Source organism: Phycodurus eques, chromosome 10 (genome assembly GCF_024500275.1).
Source record: "Phycodurus eques isolate BA_2022a chromosome 10, UOR_Pequ_1.1, whole genome shotgun sequence".
NCBI lineage: Eukaryota > Metazoa > Chordata > Actinopteri > Syngnathiformes > Syngnathidae > Phycodurus > Phycodurus eques.
The window spans coordinates 9830837-9846634 of NC_084534.1; the positions used below are offsets into that span (position 1 = coordinate 9830837).

The 15798-nt window shown below is 41.5% G+C and overlaps 1 protein-coding gene across 4 annotated transcripts in view; it reads left to right on the forward strand.

Moving 5' to 3' along the window:
- prickle2b (prickle homolog 2b) overlaps positions 1 to 15687 on the forward strand; it is a 101858-nt gene extending 86171 nt beyond the window's left edge. For all 4 annotated transcript variants that reach the window (XM_061688460.1, XM_061688463.1, XM_061688462.1 and 1 more), the window contains 7 exons: positions 45 to 228; positions 4544 to 4657; positions 5057 to 5194; positions 8879 to 9082; positions 11126 to 11312; positions 12847 to 13716; positions 13789 to 15687. In XM_061688460.1, the coding sequence (XP_061544444.1) occupies positions 45 to 228; positions 4544 to 4657; positions 5057 to 5194; positions 8879 to 9082; positions 11126 to 11312; positions 12847 to 13716; positions 13789 to 14732 (2641 nt within the window). In that variant the 3' untranslated portion in view covers positions 14733 to 15687. The remainder of the gene's footprint in view (positions 1 to 44; positions 229 to 4543; positions 4658 to 5056; positions 5195 to 8878; positions 9083 to 11125; positions 11313 to 12846; positions 13717 to 13788) is intronic.
- Positions 15688 to 15798: the final 111 nt, after the last annotated feature.

Below are 15798 nucleotides of genomic sequence, written 5' to 3' on the forward strand. Positions count from 1 at the left end.
CATCGTTTAAACGTCTTTTCCCTTCTTTGTTATTCTAATGATAGGAAGATCTGTGTGCATTGTAAGTGCCGCTGGGAGGAGCATGCAGTGACCGCCATGCCTGTGGAAATGGAGAAGACGGTCACCAAGCTGATGTACGACTTCCAGAGGAACTCTACTTCAGACGATGACTCTGGATGTGCTCTGGAGGAGTACGCCTGGGTGCCACCAGGACTCAAACCTGAACAGGTACAATGCACCGGAACATACATTTAAAAAAAATATATTTTATAAATATTCTACAATCCACTCTAGTATACACTCACAAGCAAATTCATTGGGCACACCTGTACAATGAGAGATTCGTTACAATAGCTTTATCAGACCTACCTTTTTAGGGTGCAATGCAATGCTAACACCAGTGCCAACTAAAACCATCATAGTCAACATTGTCGAATTAATGCTCAATCATTATCTATGTGAAGACTGAATTTATGACAGATCTCCTGCATCGCATTACATCCAGTGAGTTAATCTTAGTGTTTCTCCTAAATTTACCTGTGGTATCTCTCATCTCATTTCAAAGCAACAAGACTAGTCACGGTTGCTCATACAAATGTGACAACACCTGGATGGTTTATCAAATCATATACAGGACAATGCAACAACGTTTTACTACAGTTCACAACGCACTGCAGCACATGCTTCAATATTCCATTAAATGATAGCTCCTTAGTTTTGCTTGCTGAGCCTGCGAGCTAAAGGATAACAAGGATTACAATGCTCCTGCAGTCACATTCATCTCCTAATTCATTCTGCCTGCAAACATGCTTACAGTAAGTTTCATAAAGCCTTGCAGCAGTGCAGCTAAGCTTGTGTGATACACAAACACATTAACCAGCCCTATTACTTCATTGAACTGTGGCTGTGGGAGGGTTTATTGGCCGAAAGGAGTGTTTATGGAAGCCACTTTCTTTTTTGTTGATGAGCTAAGCGTGATGAACTGGTCAATACAGAGCCCTCTGTTTTCACCATAAGAGGCTATTTTTCATTCCCCTCCTGGGTCACGTGTCCAAGCTTGAAGTCAATTAGGTTCATGTCTTGGGTCGTGCGACTTCACCAGCAGTCAGGCTAAAGTGGAACCTGAGCTGTTGAATCATTTCATCACATTTTACTGCTATTTGGTGACAATGACACTCATGCATAAGAATGAAGAACGTATCAGCAATGGAGGTCTAATGTAGGACATTTGGCTATCCTCAGCACAGAAGCCTGAAGAGTGAGAACCTATAATTAAGCTCACGTATCTTAAGAGTTGGTTTAGGTTTCCTCTTAGGAGGCTGATGTTGGACTGTATACTTTAGCAGGCGATGATGGTGTTGAGTCATACGTCTCAGAAAATACAGGTCAGGGTTGTCATTATCTCTTATCAAATCTAAGGAATAAGTGGAGAAAAACAAGTTTAAATGTTCTTGAATGTGGATTGTGTACACAACAATATAGGAGGTATGAAATATCCAAACCTCAACTTGCAATACACAACAGCATTAATTATGGAGAAATCGCTGAGCTCCAGTGTGAATACTAATGATGTACCTGTGTCCACTGTCATCTTAGCAAGTCAGAGCTAGTCAAAACCAATCATGTTGCTCAGCTTAGACTTAGAACTTAGAAGCATCATGTGACAAGAGCTTAGTGTCATGCGCAACACGTCATGTGTATAAGGTTTTATTTCCTACAAAGAACATGGTTGCTTTAGTTCTACCACTCTGTCAGTTCTGTTACGCTATGGTTACAGCGATAAAGACAGCGATTGAAGAGATGAAGCTTTCAAAAGATGTACTTTACAAACTGTGAAATGAAAATTAGCTGTGGTGGAAATTGGCAAAAGGATTTGCTTGTTTTGTGAGACTAATGTCAGTCACAGTCTGCGGCTTGATCTAGTAACAGCAATGCTTCTATTTTCCATGGATTCCTCTCTTTTACAGCCATTGTTAATGGCATTCACCATCTTTGACTATTTTGTGCAAAGCACTGATTATCAAATGTTAGCATTCAGACACAATTCTGATTCTCATACATGGCTGTGCACGCCTTTAGTTCATTTATCTTTTTAAATTCTTCGTCATCTTCTTAAACTTATTTCAGGCTAAATTATCCCTGGCCATTTTGCACTTAGCATTGACCTTGCAAGTTGAACTTTGCTGGTACACAAAGAGAACGTACACTCCTTGTACCTTTATGGTATGACTTGTAAGTAGGTGGTAAAGTACTGCTAATCTTTTCTGGTACCTGGTGAGCCGTGGATCAAGGGGTGCAATACCATATGGGTGACATAAACCACTGCTTGCTCACTGGTCGAGTAGATTCAACATTGTCAGGTGATAATAACACATGAGGATACATAAATACAGAAGTTAAACAAAAAAACATGCTATCGTTATCTTGCCGTGTTGCTGTGCTTTAGCTCTGGACACTGCAGTATTGCAGTATTACTTGACCGTTTTTTTTTTTTTTTTTTGCTGCCCTCAGTCTTGTCAAATAAAAGTGGACAACAGCCACCTTTCAAAGAGAAAATAAAGGAGACCCCCACTCTTCTCCATTGTTAGTGTATCTTGTTCAGAATGATTTTTTTCAATGCCGCTTCGTTTTTTTACTTTCAAGTTGAAAACCAACCACCCTAAACCGAGGCAAGCCAGTATTTTGCAATGGAAAAGTGTAATAATTATGTAGTCCCTCTAATTGTACCTTGAAAGACAAACAAAGACCCTTTTTTAACAGTCTCAGTGTCGTCAATGATAAAATGCGTCTCCACTACTGTATAGTGACTTGTTGAGAGATTGTCACCGCTGGTGCTGGATGCGGTCTCCTCTAGCTGTCTGACCCCTAACTTCAACATAAAGCAGCAGAAGCCATCACTCTGTCCTACCATCTAACATTCAAAACGCTCCTTTCGGTACAGATAGAAATTGTGCTCTGTCTTTAGTTTCATCTGCTTTTGATTACAGTTATTATCACAAGCTGCTCCTCCCGCCTCTTGCCGCAATCGGGTGTGTATTTTGTGCTGTATCTGTCTTCTGATCTTATCATCAAGGCGTTGGGCCTTTCACCTCCAAAATGCAACCCTGTTGTTGTTGTTGGAAGCATGTGTTGTGTGCCCCTCTGGTAAAGTGTACATTTTCTCTGCACTTGTATCAGCACTTCAGCACTCTGAAGTTCCGTCATGTCATGGGCCTTGCTGCTGGACACACCTCTCCCAGCCCTCTGCATCACCAATTGATGCCAACAAAAGCAAAGCCGCAAAAGGAATCTGGTTACACTTCCAACGGGAGGCTCCTGCTATTAATCTATGCGAAGAGTAAACATGCGTGTGTATGTCCAAATAAAGGAAGCACCTGATCTTCCCTGAGAACTGGACAAGATTTATGGAAACCATGTTGGATAGTGTAGGAACAGTTTAGGTGTGGTCGAGCTGTGTGTAAGTGTGTGACGGACAAATGAAGTGTTATTGCCAAGGACAAAGCTGATAGCTTCGAGTAGAGTAGATCCATTCAACTGACAGATGGTGGGTTGTTAACATTCTCCTGACCCAGTCAATGTTATTGATCACCTTTTCATTCAGATGATTTGCTTCATGGGCCTTCACTAAAATTTCCAGTATAACTACTGCGATTAGATCCTCTTATTCGACATGCATGCTTACATATGTACATACTCATATATCTCCTATAGTTGACCTTTGTCCAGGAGCCCGCGTTCAGAATGCTGTCGTTTTCATGATCAACCCCCCCGCCGCCACTCACATTCATGTTTGAGTGCCCGACCTCCATTATACCTCGACCCCTTGTTACAGCGCAATAGCAATCCTACCATAAATAATAGGGAGATGCCATTCAGTGTCTACCTCTGCAATGCAAAGAATGTCCTGGTAATTTGGAGTGGACAGATTAACATTAATCCTGCTCCTGCACACCTATTTATGAACACACACTTTTCAACATGCATATGTGCTAATCACTTCCTATCCACATGTGCGGGTGTACGCACATGTGACAGGTCACATTCACTTGTCCCTGTGAAGAGATGGAGAGGCAAGATTTAATTTAGTCTATGATGGTGTGCCATAAATCAAACTGGTTCCAACTGTGCATGTTTTGGTGTGAGCATGTGTTTGTGGGTCACTGCTGTGCTTCAATCAAAATATTTTTTTTCTGACTAGGTTTGACTATAAGGCAAAAAGATTTTTAAAAAAATGGTAACAGCTATATGCAGTCAACCATAGCACTGCAAAAAGGTAAGTAGGGAAGGAGCTGATTACTTTGCAAAATGAAATTTTTGTCAGGGTTAATAAGATCTGCCCTCATATTTTAATGGACCATCAGGTTTGCTTCAAATGAGGCAGGTCGTTTATATGTATTTCTGCATGCACAGACAAAAGAAAAGCACACTTAAATATTAACTAAGGGCTGAGGTAAAAACACAGCAGTCTCCTACTTTTTGAGTAATTAGTCTGTCATAAATATGGTTGTCAACATCCAAATCCGTCCTCTCATCTCTCTGTCAGGTCCACCAATACTACAGCTCCCTCCCCGAGGACAAAGTGCCCTATGTTAACAGCCCGGGAGAGAAATACAGAATCAAACAGCTCCTCCATCAGCTACCGCCCCACGACAATGAGGTGAGAGTCCAAACTGGTCCCCTCCCCCCATCACCCGCATCCATGATCATCCGTCTCCCTTCTCCTCCCTCCTTCAGGGCAAGGAAGACAAGACACAGAAATTCCATTTGGTAAAAGGTGGATTGTGAAATCTCCGTTTGCTCGACTGCCAACGAAATGTCCAATAGATAAAGTAGAACTAGAATTGAAAAAAATCCAAATAACCAAAATGCCAACCATCCTTAAAAGTGCGCTTTGTAAATTTTTGCTCTTTTCTAAATGACCTTTTCCTCTTCAAATGGAGGAACCTATTTGGTCAAATATTGAAATTTTCTGTGTTAAACTTTAAAGTTTGCAAATGTTAATGCATAAGAATACTGAACACTAACATGTCATTTCATGTTGTTGTTGAATGTTCAGGTGCGCTATTGCAACAGTTTGGACGATGAGGAGAAGAGGGAGCTGAAGCTCTTCAGTAACCAGCGGAAACGGGAAAACCTGGGCCGTGGCAATGTGCGCCCTTTCCCTGTGACAATGACGGGGGCCATCTGTGAACAGGTAGAAATGTTTTAAACATAAATCCTACAGGAAGTACATATGATACGACCCAAGCTATTGACGATGTTAATGTGGGAGCGGCCCATCATCAGTCTTTTAAATATCCTTTCCAAATGACGTGACATCAGTGGATAAAGGTCAAAGGCGTGGCGTGACCATTCAGTCATTCATGTGACAGACACGCAAAGTAGACAGCTGGCAATTTGGAGGTTTCTTTTTTTTTTTATGTATTTTTTTTATTTATTTTTTTTATTTTATTTTATTTTTACAATGTGTGAGAAGTGATGTAAGTTGACATATAAGGGCCAGCAATATGCCATGTGTCTTCAGCATGACCTTGTTAATTCCATGTGGGAGGCTTACCACTAAGAGTTTACCAGATAGAAGATGTGATAAGTAGTTGTGATAATTGTGTCATTGTAGGCACTAGTCGAAATGATTCAATAAAAATCCATGGCAAATTTTTCGTTTTTTCCACACGTACAGAATCTAAATCCGTTTACGAGCCGTGCCCACAATTTGTATTGTAAACCATTTTAATAACCCAAATAAGAGATGTCAAATATTTGAAACACTTTCATTTTTATGCACTGAAATTCCACACCACTGCAAAGTGCAACTGCAATAACTGGAAAGCACTCCATAGAGCAAATACCTCAGCCAAGGTGGAAAGATTACATTTCTATATCAACAAAAGTGTTCCGGAAAAACAACTTTTCACTTACCTCGTGCTTGGCATACAGTATTTTATATGAGGCGATACCAATTGGAGTGGGGGTGAGCAGCCATATAGTGAAATCACTAAAATTGCCCCCCCCCCAAAAAAAAAAACCTGTATCATCAACTTTATGCAGCTCTTCACCAAAATTAAATGATGATGATAACTGTTCTGCACAAGGTTTGTGCTTAGTGGAGGTAAGAAACATATTATTTAAAAAAAAATACTGATACTGTCAATATTTGTAAAGGCAGACTTGTCAATACAGCACTTACTGTATGTACTGTATATTGGATGTCATTAAGTTGTACAAAGCGTATCTCATGCGTGAACTTCATATTGCGTTGTTATGACTGTAAAAGTATGTATTTGTTTTCATCAATGATCTTTTGTATCTGTGCTAGTGTGTCATTTTGCAAGCTGACATCTGAGCTGTCACAAACAATAACAGTGTTTGTTAGTCTGAAAAGTGCTCATTACATCCTGCCTCTGGGACTTGTCAGTTTCAAACTTATCTAAATTCTTGCTAGAAAACTTGTCGCAGTGCCTCCTCCAATATTTACCACCATCCACGGACTTGATACTCTTGCGGTTGCCTTTTGGGACGACGGCAAAGGTGCCCAATTGACATTTAATGCTTGTATGTGTTTATTTGTAGGGTACCTTGATTGATGAGGTTAATTTGTTCCGTGAACAAGCTTGTAACTTAATTTACTTGCATGTCCAATGTATTTTCCCCATTGAAATGCCATTAATCCATTTACAGTCCCCACCCCGCCTAAAAAAATAAAAAGCACAATTTTTTTTCATGTTATTGATAATGAAAAATAGCTCTGTATTGTAAAATATTAAAAATGATAATAGAGAAGGAAAAGAAATAAACGGGTTTTATAAAGTGTAACTAAAATGTAAGTCTTGTGCACACACACACACACATACTTTAGTACATTTGTATAACTGATGAGGGCCTTTAAGGGATGTGGCCTAGTGAGTGACGTCAGCTGCCTGAAGTCACTCGCGTTAGTTCTTGTTAGCTTCTCCGCCATGCTCCTTGTGAGTGTTTTCATTTTGTATTTGTTCTGTTTGACTGTTGGGGCACTCTAAAGTCAAGGTACCATTGTACTGTACATTTCAAGTGACATATCTGATATGACTGTTTTACATTCACAAAACACCTGAAACATCCCGTATTCATAGACACCAAATTTGTATGCAAATAACTACACAACTGTCCATACCAGGAAGTGACCAACTTGGAAGTAAACAATAATACACATTTTAAATGTGCTGTTTTTGCTTACTTATTACATCTAGTTGGCCTGAGATAATCTCAACTTTAAAAGAGGTTAACCTCCACACAACTCCGCTGGGAGCCGTCTGCAATTATTTTGCAATCATGTATACCGTACTTGCTTTGTAATTTATATTTACATGGCGTGTTTTTAATATTTAATTGTGTTGTTTGGACAGATGCGGGTGTACATACTCCGCCAATCAGTACATTGCAATTCCGTCGAGCTAAATCCGGCCTGCGTGTTTACGCTGCACTCACATTGTGGCAGATACCCGACGTGTGTCTGATTTTTATCTACATTTGGAAGTGGCCTGATTCAGATCTGGAGATGTCAGATTCCATGCATTTTTTTCTGTTTATGCTGCCATGGTGCCACTGGAGAACAAAAAAATCGTAATTGTCACATGAACCATGGAGTGTTGTGTCGTGTAAATCTTCATGAAGAGAAACAAAAAACTAGCAATGATTGCACTCAGTTCATAGCAGTCAGATGCAGAGTGGACCAACTGTCTGTCCTGTTGGAGCCTTCGGTGAACATTTAGTTTACAGCTTTTGTTTCACGTTCACTCAGCAGATATTGGCATACACACACAGAACACATACGGCACATGAGGGATAAGCTGTATTGATTAAAGCCCGTCCTTCCCGACTGCATCCATGAAGCTGTAAGCCTTTTTCCAGTTAGGCAGCCCGATTGTACAACTCTGCCCCCGTCGCCATCTCCCCTATCCTCTAAATCTACTTTTCCCTCCTGAACTTTGACCTTGTGTCTCCTGCACTTTCCTTCTTGTTTATCACGCCAACTCCTTTACCTTTACTCCTATCTGCTAATGTCTCCCATCCATATATCACTCCCCTTTTATTTCTTCCTTTTGCCCTACCAGCGTCACAACATTCAAATTCCTCGAACGGCAAAGGTCACACGTTAGCACACCTTTTCATTTTAGTTTTCATGTACAGTACAGATAACGATAAAGAGCTTGGGAAATGGACTGAAACTTCCAGCAAGACATTAGAAAGAGTCGTATCATGAAAAGTTCTTCCTCATATCACCAATCTTTACCCTCCATAATAGCATTGGTTTGCATTTGAAGGTGATCTCGCACTGTGTAACGCCGTGCAGCAGCAGCTTGATTGGAGAGCGATTCCATCACATGAAGAAGAAATTATTTTAAATGATATTTAAATATATCTATTTCAAAGAGCCTTTGACCCGTGGATATTATCGGAGGACTGGGTGTATCCTGATTGTTCAATATTAAACGTTCTCCTTCCACTCATCATTTTTATGAAGCAAAAATGTTTTATTTTGTTTGAAAAATGACTATAGTGATTGACACAATTTAAAAAATGTAAATAAATAGTTCCAGCAGCCAAGCATTTGTTGGCCACAGCATTAGTCACATCTGCCTAATCTGATGACCTCCAGTATAAGAGCGGTATCAAAAAACATGCCTTTACAAACACGATAATACTGATGTAATCATTTAACAGTATGTTCAATATTGGGATTGTTGCTTGCAGTGGCATCAAACTACAGGTTTGATTATATTAAGGGCAAAGTATAAGAAATGCCTCAGTATATTGTAGTTCCCTGTGTTTGTGTGCCTAATATGAATGTTTACATTGTAGTAAGTGTTAAAACGGCATCTCCTCTTCCTTTTCTTCTCAGTGCGGCGGTCAGATAAATGGTGGCGACATCGCCGTGTTTGCATCACGCGCTGGCCACGCCTTGTGTTGGCACCCGGCTTGCTTCGTGTGCAGCATGTGCAATGAGCTGCTGGTGGACCTCATCTACTTTTACCAGGGCGGGAAGATCTACTGCGGCCGGCACCACGCGGAGAGGCTGAAGCCGCGCTGCACAGCTTGTGATGAGGTAGACGCCAGTCATGAGCAAGCCTGCGTGCGGATAATCATGTGCTGACACATCACCATGATAAACACACATCCACGCGCACACAGACACACACACTCACTCACTCACGCTGCACATTGCCTAAGTGTGCACTAAACTGCTGTCATATGATGCTCACTGGTTTTACTCACACCCACATGCACATTCTTAAACCATAAATGTTCTTCAGCTTTAATAATCTCCAGACTATTAACTCTAACGGCTCTCTCTAAATAGGGACACTGACACTGTTCCCACTTAGAAATACACATCTGTCTTGAACTAGGGGCCGCAAAAAGAAATAAACATCACATGGTTGTCCATGACTAAGACTAATAATCACTCATCTGTTCAAAATTAACCCTAAAACTGTATTTTCAAGAATTTAATTTTACTTTTAAGGATTCCCTTCTTTGGCATTTTGTTGTGGTTGCTGAATAGCCAGAGGCAAGCTTAGTAGCGGTGTCTGCAATTCATAATTAATTTAATTGAGTTGTTCCACATACATTATCCATGCGGACCCTCATCTTGGAACATTGTCAAATAGCCTCCAAGTTGTAGACAACACATGCTGTCATTTTTGTGTCACGCACTCAAAAGTGCTTTGAATGAGTCACTAAACTTTATCCCTTTCTCCACAGTATGCAAGAATGAAAAAGACACTGTAGTCTCAAACTTGTCTGATGCCTTGTTGTCTGGACCAATGCATGAATTATTACCAGCTAATTCAACTCCCCCACTTGAAGAAATAAAATTTAAGCGTGAAATATTATTTAGTCAACCTGTTCCAGGCTTTTTTTTTTCCCCTCTTTATTTTTTTTAAACTCCAGACAAGGAAGACAAAGCGTGATTACCAACCCCAAATAACAACATTTCAAGTAGCACTTCAAGTCATACCAGACTTGGACACGCATAGCGCCTTAATCCCAGTTCATTTGACTAGTGTTAGATTCTCCATCCAGTATGCTTCCCTGGCCCCAGCAGTTGGGCTTGGGTCCCGCACGATTGCTCATACATGAGACGCTTGACGGTTATAAACAATGTGATAATTCCTCCTATCGGTTATTAATGATAACGGCCACCTTGCACAATATAAATACACCGGGGCTTCAGCTCATGACTCTTCCGGCCTTTGGAAGTTTCAAACTGCGCCCAATGAGCTAGTTAGCACATCGGCTTTATACGTCATCGCTGATATAAACAAGAAGGCACGCTCAGTCACTGCCGCGCTTATCATTGGATTGTTTTATTTTTATGGCCTAAAAGTGTTTTTCATACAAATATTTAGTGTAATTATGGCTTTACTACTCACTATAGTCATAGACAGCAACTTTCATACAAAAACGGATTTGAAATAATCCAGTTTGGAAAGTTCTTGTAATACAGTGTTGTATTATGTAGTCTTGGCACACGTAAACAAGCCATTTCCCGAATGAGTGCACAATAGTGGATATCAGGGGAGGAAGTAGTCATCACGCCTAAGCCAGTAGAAGTGGTCCAGTGTGAGTATGCCCTTAGTTTACAGCACACAGCAGCCTAGAAGTATTTAAACTCTGGGGCAAAAATACCGTAAGTGATCAATATCCGGGTAAGCTGGGAGAAGCCAAAGAGAAGCAATCTCAATTCATCCAATGTCCAGACAATTGCAAAAAAAAATAAAAAATCATCCATCCATCCATCCATTTTCTGTACCGCTTATCCTCTTTTGGGTCGCGGGTGAGCAGGAGCCTATCCCAGCTGACTTTAGGTGAAAGGCTGCATACACCCATTACAGGGCACACACAAAATCCTGTTAGAAATTCAAACACCGATGGCATGGATATTCTTCCATACATAAGGTCAGTGTTACTAAAACCTTGCACCAAACTTCCAAACAAGCCTCCTACACATCTAAATGTACTAATCTGCTGAAGTGAGAAGCATGGCTGATGGAAAATAACATCTGTGTTATCATGTCAGTGATCGCAACTCAGGTTTTATCTCTGTAGGCCTTGTGGTATAAAGATCTTATCTGTTCCTTCATAGATCATCTTGGCAGACGAGTGCACTGAAGCAGAGGGCCGTCACTGGCACATGAAGCACTTCTGCTGTTTCGAGTGCGAGACCGTGCTCGGGGGGCAGCGCTATATCATGAAGGAGGGAAGACCATACTGCTGCTCCTGCTTTGAATCCCTCTACGCAGAGTACTGCGATTCCTGTGGAGAACATATTGGTATGCTGCGCTTTCGTGCACTAAGCCTTTTTCTTATAAATAGGTCTTTGGAGGGAAAAAAATGTGCAAAGCTTTTTCTCCGAAAGGCCCACAACCTTTACTGTAATTTCTCGTGTATAATGCGAGCCCATGTATCATACGCACCCCCAAAGTTGACCTCAATATTCTGGAAAACTCTTCAACCTATGCATAATGCATTTTTACAATGCATGATTTTGCTTCTACCTATATGATCAAAACATGAAGTATTATCTTTGTTTTGCTAGTTTTTTAAGAAAATTATTCTGAAGTTAAGCACTTTATTTGAACACATAATACTTTTTATTTACTTGTTCTTATTTTGAAATTCATAGCCCTACTTTTATTTTGTAAATGGGAAAACACAGTTTTGCTCATATGTTTGATTACCCAGGCAGAATTTCTAAGATGTGTACAATTCTTTAAGGAAAACATGAAGAAATTAATGATGGCTGTTGTTCAGTCATCAGTCATATTTTTCACACCCAAAAAAATAAATAAATAAATAAATAACATTTAAATTAAAAAAAAAAAATTAACAAATTCTGCCTGGGTATATAAACTTATGAGCACAATGGTACATACTGTATATCAGTAATTCCCAACCAGTGTGCCGTGGCACATTAGTGTGCCGTGAGAGCTCTTCTGGTGTGCCGAGGGAAATTATCAATTTTTTAATTTTTTTTATTGGTCAGAATATTATTTATTTACAAAAAATAATGTCTCGTTGTTCATCTTTCTACGCCAGCGGCATATAAAGACAGACAGAACAAATAAATGCTCTTTTATTCGATGGCACAAAGTGTATAATTGACTTGTGTATCCACTTTTAGTGACACTTTTGTTTGTTGGTGTGCTGTGAGATTTTTCAAATGTAAAATATCTGCCTTGGCTCAATAAAGGTTGGGAATCACTGCTGTATATACACTCATATGTACCCCTGTCATATTGGAATAAAAGTGTAGGCTACCCCTTTTTCATAACCTCTAGGGGGCGGTGGCATCTTGGAATGTAAGTGTACAGCTTTTTCATAACCATATAGATGTTTCTCATTTTCACCCTATACCTATGTATAATGCGCACTATTGACTTTTGACAATTGGGGGACGGGGGGTGCGCATTATACACGAGAAATTACAGTAATAATACATCCACGCAAGGAGAGACCAAAGCCAGCACCACATTCAAATTAATTCAAAACAAATGCTGTCATCTGACAATGTAATAGGCAATCCCTGTAACAAAACTGCAGCTTGAAAACCAGATGGCACTCATTACCCAATAAAAAAACATTCTCTCCACATGTGGCTGCTAATATACTCACAATGAAAAATGTTTCATTTATTCATAGCTGGTAAAACTTAGATTAAGAAGAAATTGCCTCCGAGTGCAGTTTAATTGGAGTATCTTGCTGATTTTCTCAAAATACTTTATGTACCTCTTTCTCTAATTAACATGTAAATACATTGACTTAAATTCTTTCTTGGTTGTTTTAGCTTCTGTATTCTTCCTGCAGGCATTGACCAAGGCCAGATGACGTATGATGGGCAGCACTGGCACGCCTCCGAGGGTTGCTTTTGTTGTGCCCGCTGTAAACGCTCCCTGCTGGGCCGACCTTTCCTGCCCAAGCAGGGGCAAATCTTCTGCTCCCGTTCTTGCAGTCTGGGCGAGGAGCCCAACGGCTCGGACTCCTCAGATTCTGCCTTTCAAAGCGCTCGCTCCACTAGGGAGTCCAGACGCAGCTCTAAGGCAACAAAGAGTGTTGGCGGAGGGCAGACGGAGACATTATCAGGCGAGGTGGACCCGTTGTCTTTACAAATGGACTTACTGAGTCTCTCCAGCCAAACCCCCAGTCTGACACGTGAGCCACCTGCCTGGCAGAACCAGAAGCGAGTCACTGATGGTTACAAATTTGAATCCCAACCTGAACCGACCGCAAACCCCACCCCTCTGCAGCTCCTCAGCCAGTGCAATGTCAGAACATCCTGTAACCCCCCATGCACTGGGCAGCAACAGCAGGACCATAGGGTCAAGGAGACCGGCGGTCTAAAGAGACCACCAATCTCTGCTCTTAAGGGTCACTCTCTGAATGAGATGTGGTTCCAACAGCCATCTCCAGATGATTACTGTCCCCAAAGGCTAAGGACCCAGAAAAGTTTCACTGAGGTATCTCAGCTCTCTCAGCATAACATCGGCTTTTCCGCAGACAAGCGCTCGATCAGTCTGCACGGCTTCCAGAGGGACAGAGATGCAGGTCCTCCACCTGCCACCCAGGTGGCTCGAAGCAGGAACCCCATCAATGCACTTAACTTCACCGAGCAACTGACCCCTCTAGAGCAGACCCCAAGAGGATCAATGGAGTCCTTGGCCCTATCCAACACCAAAGGTGAGTGTTGGCATGATCACCATTTTCCCTTGCTACAGTGAAATGACCTTAACACTTTGCCATCCCTCACAGGCATCTCGGCCGAAGGGGGCGGGAAGCGACAAGAACATCTGTCTCATTTCTCCATGCCTGATCTGAGCAAAGACTCTGGAATGAACGTCTCAGAGAAAAGCAACATCGACACCCTGAACTCCTCAGTTCAGTTCCGGAGCTCTGACTCCCTTCACAGTGTCAATGGTGGTCAGCCTTACATGGAAATAAATCCGTCCAGGTCCTCTCAGTACCAGTTGCAGTATTGTGATCCCTCCAGTGTGGCGGTTGGCAGGATCATGACTCATTTACCACCTGGATTCACCTATCAGGAGGAAGACAGGTTGAGTTTGGTGAGCAGTGCCAATGCTGCCCGCCTGCCACCCATAAGTGAGCGCAGAGTGAGTAGTGGTGTCGGGGGAGGCGCAAGAGGAGCAAGTGTCAGGATTGAGGTACCGGAGGAAACTCCTCAGAGACGCAAACACCACCACCACCACCACCGCTCCAGAAGATCCCAGCGTTCTCGCTCAGAAAACGCGCTCAACTTGGTTGCAGAGTGCAGGGTGAGACCTCACGAAAGACCACAGCTTAATGTGAGAGAGGATTACGATCGCTTCCCTCCCCCAAGGAGTGCCAGGGACCAGTTTAGAGGAGGAGGGAGATACCAACCTCAACTGTTTAGGCAGTGCCCCAGGACCACATCAGACCTAACACTCCAGAACCCCGGGGCCGGCCGGCGTACCGGCTTGAATCGATACTCCTGGGATGACTACGATGACGACTGGTGCTCCACTTGCTCTTCTTCATCAGAATCAGAGGACGAAGGTTACTTCCTCGGGGAGCCGATACCGCGACCCCTCCAGATGCGCTACCTCAGCAATCAGGAGCTTGTCCACAAGTACAGTACAGGGATGGGGGGAGCCAACCGCAGTACACAGTTAACCACGCATAAACGGCGAAAAAGCAAAAACTGCATTATTTCGTAACATTTTTGCGTCTGATACAGTTTGTATCAACTAATAATCTCATCTGGGGAGTGGGTGGACAAAGTTGATTGATAGTGTTGTTGATCAATAGTCAGTACCAAACTGCAGTCGTCGAACAGTGAAAACACAGCAGTGTTTGCATGTCTTTGTATTAATCTTTTTTTTTTCTCTCATGCAGCGCTCTATCTCTTTTTTTATTTTATTTTTTTAAAAGATGATGTGCAATTTTTCTTAATGCAGGTATTCAGTTTGGTACAGTTTAGCTTTTCATGGTGTGATATTGTAGATTAGGCCGTGCTGTTGCATTTGGTTCATAGTATGTACATAGATAAATGAACTAATAATTTCACTTAAATTAAGGAAGTCAGTGTAAATAGTGTTGTAAATGAGGCCTTACATATTTTTATATTTTGTATGGATAGAATCGTTTATGTAGTAAATATATATCATATAGATATACAGTAGATGATGAGAACAACAGCATATGCATGTGTGACTTGGCTGACCAGGTCCTGCATTTAGAATAAAGGGTTATTTCAGCGATTAATTCGATTGACAGATTGTGTTCATCTGTAGAGAGCATGTAGTGCGTGTCTGTTCAGCATAACACTTTCATACATGGTGCCTACATGAATAATGGCGTGGAGTTTGAACTCGACTTGAATTGGCAATACTGTATATGCAAGATGGCAGCTGCATATATTTTAGACATAGATTCTGGTTTATGGTCATCACGGAAGAAATGGAACGTCTGCAGACTGATTTTGTATTACAATTTGCATAGTTGGCAAACTCAGTCTTAATAAGGAACTTTTTTGCGCCAGGTCTCCCTCTACAGTTGGAAATGACTTTACAGCGGCTAAACAAGCCAAGCCAATGGATCTCCGTGCGAAACTCTATCAAACTTCTTCTTCAAACACCTTTGTTATAACATCCTGTTTTGAAATAAACATTGTCTGATCATTTGACTGCGCTGCAAAGTTTGTACAGGTATAAGCATTGCACACACCTCAACGGGTATGAAATAGATGTAAAATACTGAATGAAGTGTTTCACAACCTTCACC